This window comes from Otolemur garnettii, unplaced genomic scaffold, assembly GCF_000181295.1.
Source record: "Otolemur garnettii isolate 467f Iridium unplaced genomic scaffold, OtoGar3 scaffold00003, whole genome shotgun sequence".
In the NCBI taxonomy this organism is placed as follows: domain Eukaryota; kingdom Metazoa; phylum Chordata; class Mammalia; order Primates; family Galagidae; genus Otolemur; species Otolemur garnettii.
The window spans coordinates 27,658,488-27,663,613 of record NW_003852398.1 but is presented as its reverse complement, the minus strand read 5'-3'; the positions used below and the strand labels follow the sequence as shown (position 1 = coordinate 27,663,613).

Genomic DNA, 5,126 nt, shown 5'->3' with positions numbered 1-5,126 from the left:
GGCTAAGGCATAAGGATGGCAACAAGTAGAGAAACTGGGAGGCTTGGGTTTTGCAAAGATTATGATTTGGGATGTTAGAGTTTCCCAGGCTGATAGAAAATACATCTATTCCAAAAAGACAGCAACAGGTACAACTTCTGAGAATTAGAGGTAGAGGAGTGTGGGAAGAACAGGAACCAGCCTTGAATTTGGAGAAAAATTCATGCAATGGTCTGGAGTGTGGTAGGTCATTAATCTGCTTTGCTAACATCAGATCTTTAAAATGTTGGTACTTCTTGTCCTCGTGATTCACAAAACAACAAAAGTACAGAACCTCCTGTTTCTCCTTGCCTGATGGAGCATGGTCCATCAGAGGGGGTAGTTCAGGTGAGGGATTAAACTCAGAAATAGTCATTAGAATAAACTCATGCCAAGCAAGTGATTGCTCAGCCATGCAGGCAGCTTTATCTTCTGCAGCACATGCATGTGGCCACAGACTCAAGGAACAGCCCCTATTCTCAGAGTCACTGCGATTTCAAGGTGCCTACAGCAGGCTCATACTCAGCCACAGCCGGTAACTTCTCCTTGCCTTATTCTATCCTTAGTCCAAGTCAATGGGGGGATCTCTCTAGCTTTCCTCTTTGTCGGTGGGTTTCCCTTCTTTTGAAGTTTTGTTTTTTTGCAACACTCTTCTTTTGTCTTCTTTGCCCATGAAAGCAGGAAAAACTCTGACTCCTTACATGGTTGTCCCTATTTTTCTACATGGTCCCTGCTACAATCTTGGAAAGAGCCAGAATGGAGAGTCAGGTGTGAGAAAGTTGGAGAAAGGGACATGGAAGCATCTCTCAGCCTAAATAGTTCTACACCTACAAAGAAAAGTTTGGCTGAACAAGTCATCAATTTGATACATTTAAGTTCCTTACTTTTATTAATACCAGGTGATTATCTCAATATCTTATGAAGTTCATACTTGTTCTGAGTCTCATACTTCTAAGAGATGTTCAGTTTAGAATTTGAATGCCTGTATCTCTGACTCCAAACTCTGCGATTTCTAGCACCTCACTCATGGCAATAAATCATTTCAAGGTCATAGATATGGATATACATGGGTAGGTAATTATGAAGATATATATATTCTGATTCTTGTTTCAGAGAAAGTAGACATAATTTATTTTAACAGATGACATATTTATGTTTGTTTTTTTTTTTTTTCAGATTAATGTGAGGGTACAAACAACCAGGTCAACATCTTTAAATTTGTTAGGTAGAGTCCCTCTTGTAGTTAACGACTCGCACTAGAATGTGTCCCAAACACCCCCACATCATGCCCATTCGTTGGGAGCCCCCCAACCCCTTTCCCTCTCCCCCCCCCCTTAACTTGAATTGAAATGAGTTTTTCTCCTACATGGGCATGCCTTAGATGGTCTACTGGCTTCATGTTAGTATGGAGTACATTGGATAATTGTTTTTCCATTCTTGTGATACTTTAATCAGAAGAATGTGTTTCTACTCTATCTAGGTTAATACAAAAGATGTGATGTCACCATCTTTTTAGGGCTGAATACTATCTATGGTATGCATATGTCGCTATTTGTTAATTGATTCCTGAGTTGATTGTAATGGCCAATCAGTAGCCTTTGTATTTGCCACAATGTGTTAATCCATTTCTGAGTTGATTGGAGTGTCAAATTAGTAACCTTTGTATTTGCCAACCATAGCCAAGATGAAAATTCAATCAACAACAGAATTTTTGTTCCCCAGGAAAAACATTTCTATTTTTAATCCATTTTTTGTGTTTGAGCCTTTGTGACTGGACTGTCAAGTAGAAATTGGGCTATGAAGTAAAGGTTTCAGTGTGGAAGAAATGGGTCCATCCCAGGGAATGAAATGGCTTGTGTTTTAGAGTGACATGCCCCAGGTTGTATGGGACATCCCTCAGTTAACACCAGTTATTTCAGCATTACGACAATTTCTCTGAGTGTCTATATTCACTAACAAGCTAAGATAGTACATTGTGTGAATATGTCACATGACTTGGGTTGGCCCTGATGAGTCTTGAGTCTAATTTCTTTTCCAGGCCAGGACTATGATTGAAACTGGGTGCTGGTAGAAAAAGAAAATTATTTTTATGGTTTTTCTCTCCTTTTCCAAAGCAGAGGAGCTCTCTGAGACCTGAGTTCCTAGATGCTAGGCCAGTGTGCGATTACCATAACCAAGTGTACGGCAATGGCATCATGTAGGGTGGTTTCTCGTGTTTAGAAAGCCATCTGTGGAAGACACTAATAATAAACTGTCTTGGTCATTTTCACAGGCCTCCCCAAAGAACGATATTATATGAAATCTAATGGCTGCCTTTCCCCACAAAATCGTCTTTTTCCTGATATGCTCTCCTTTGGCACATACCGATATCTCAGGTGAGCAACCTTAGAGAGTTGGGGATATAAATATCTGATTTGCCAAAAGTTGTAGGAAATAAAAGAAAATGTCATTTGTGACTTTATGTGGTTAATGTTTTGCTGAAATGTAGGCCTTTGGGCTTAATGATCCAAATTGGGTATTATTAAGAAGTATTTCCTTTAATGAAAAAACTAGACTTGTTTTCTACATTGTGGATTCTTATCCTCATTTCTATTTCGTTGATTAAAAAAAATCATCTAGAGCAGAGAAAATTGCAATGTTTCCATTGTAAGCAATACATTGTGTGAATATAATTTCTAAAAAAATACCTTTTTCGTCTGGGCTTTAAAACAGTTCTCTTAGTATAATAATGGAAGTAAATGAAGAATAAACGATGTTTTGTGTGAATGATATTAGGTTATTGAGTTGTATGCGTTCACAGTTAAGTAATAAAAACCCTATAAGCATAAAGGTAAAATTCATGTTGCCTGCTATTATAGACAGAATACTGGCCTCCCATATCCAAGTTCTAAATGTCCAAGTTCTAAACACAGGAACCTATAAAGATGCTACCTTCAGTGGCCAAAAAGACTTTACAGTGTGATTTAGTTAAAGACCTTGAGATAGAAAGATTATCTTGCATTATTTAGGTGATTATTACCAAAATAATTATAAGGATTCCTATTAAGAGGAACACAGAGGGACCCAAGTCAGAAACATGTGACAATGGAAGCAGAGGGGAGATAGATGCAGGGAAAAGGGCCTTGGGCCAAGCAATCCAGGTAGCCCAAAGGAGCTAGAAAAGTTAAAGGAAATACAATCTTCCCTGGAAACTACAGAAGGGATGCATCTCAGCTAAAATCTTGATTTTAAGACTTCTTACCTCTTGAATTATAAGATAATAAATTTGTTTCATTTTAAGTCACTAAGTTTGTGACATTTCCCAACAGAAGCAATAAAAACTATATACTTGCAATAAGTTTCACACTAGGAAAGTATCTGCATATCTCACTCACTTATGCATTTCCAAATTTTTCTTAAATAAATGATCCATATTAAATACTCAATGCATGAATGTTAAAATATAGCTACCATCAATTATCTGGTATATGTAGGTTCTCCAAAATATACTTTATTATTTTAATAAGCCTCAGTTAGATAAATTGGATTAATCACAGTACTCGGTTCAAGAAATATAACTGGGTCCCATCAGTAAGTACCATGAACGTATTCTTCCTGGAAAAATCTAAATCACTGACAAAAGTTTGAGACCAGAAATGTGATTGTCAGTGATCCAACATCCTTGGATAAAGGCAGAAAAGGGCATTGGATCCACCATTCTAACCTGTCTATTCTTCTCTTTTTTTTGTTTCATCATAGTTTTCTTATTTTTGCACATTGTGGGAAGTGTATCTTTAGAATCCTTTTAAAGCTTATACAAAGTTATATAATTTGTCTTGTAGGACATTTTTACTCAACATTATATAGAGAGAATCATAATTGAAGCGTATTTTTCCCTGCATATTATTAAATTTATACATATTTTATGTGCAGCTATCATTTCAGTTTTATTGATGAGAAATACACGTATCCTAGTGTGTGAATATAACCTAACTTCTTTCCTCTTCTCTTGATAAGCAGTTGGTTTTCTTACAGAGCTGATAATGTTCTTGTGCATGTTTTTTGATGCACATGGGCAAGGTTCTTTTGGATACCTATCTAAGAGTAGTTTTGCTATGTCACATGGTGTATGAATTGTTATAATTATAGGAAAATGTCAGCTAATTTTCCAAAGTTGCTGCATAAATGAACATTTCATAATTAAACTATAACGTAGCCTACAAATCCACATGATCTTCACATTTGATATCACCTAATCCTTTAAAATTTTAGTCAATCTAATCTCATTTTCATATTGATTTGCATTTCCCTGATTGCTAACCAAGTTTAGAATCATTATAAAATTGATGGGCAACGTGTGTTTATTCTTTTGCATTATACCTATTTTTGCCATTTTTTCCTACTGAATTGCTTAAATTTATGTTGCAAATATCTAGGCGATTATGTATCTGTCTACCTATATCATGATACAAATCTTTGTGGACATTTGTATAAATATCTTTTCTCAGATTTTAAATTTTCTTTTGATGGCCTTGAGTAAGTGTTACTGATGAGTAGAAATTCCTAACATTGAAAAGTCAGCTTTGTCAAACTTTTCATTTGTAACAAGCCTTCTTTTTCAGTATTTTGTTAAGGAAATTCTCTCCCTCTAAAATCTAAATATATTTATCTACAGCTTTAATGAACATATTTTATAAACTAAATTCAGGTGTATTTGACACATAATAAACTGTGTCAGTATAATTTTAACATACTTAAAGTGCAGAATATAAGTTTGGACATACAGTAGAACCTCCAAAGTTGACCACCTCCTTAAATTTGCCTAATTTTCATTTATGATTGAGCACATAAGTAAATATATTGTAAACAATAAAAGATAGATTTCTCACTAGTGGAAAAAGGAGTTACTTTGAAAACCCCCCTAATATTAGAAAACTGAATAACCCATAATGCACCGCTAAAGAAAATAACCATTTGAACTTATTATGAACCTAAGGAAAATGAAACAAAGTAAATGAAAAGCTATGTTCAAAGTGCCATTGCCCCCAAACCCTTTCCCTTCTGCACCACTCTCCCTGTTATTCTCTAGGTAACCAACCTCATTAGTCTCCATGCTTCTTGTGTTTCGG

General features: G+C 35.7%; 1 protein-coding gene across 1 annotated transcript in view; it reads left to right on the top strand.

Moving 5' to 3' along the window:
* The first annotated feature begins 2,323 nt into the window (after positions 1-2,323).
* Positions 2,324-5,126, top strand: part of SPINK13 (serine peptidase inhibitor, Kazal type 13 (putative)) — an 11,032-nt gene continuing 8,229 nt past the window's right edge. The window contains exon 1 of the mRNA XM_003782276.1: positions 2,324-2,393. Within this exon, the coding sequence (XP_003782324.1) occupies positions 2,324-2,393 (70 nt within the window). The remainder of the gene's footprint in view (positions 2,394-5,126) is intronic.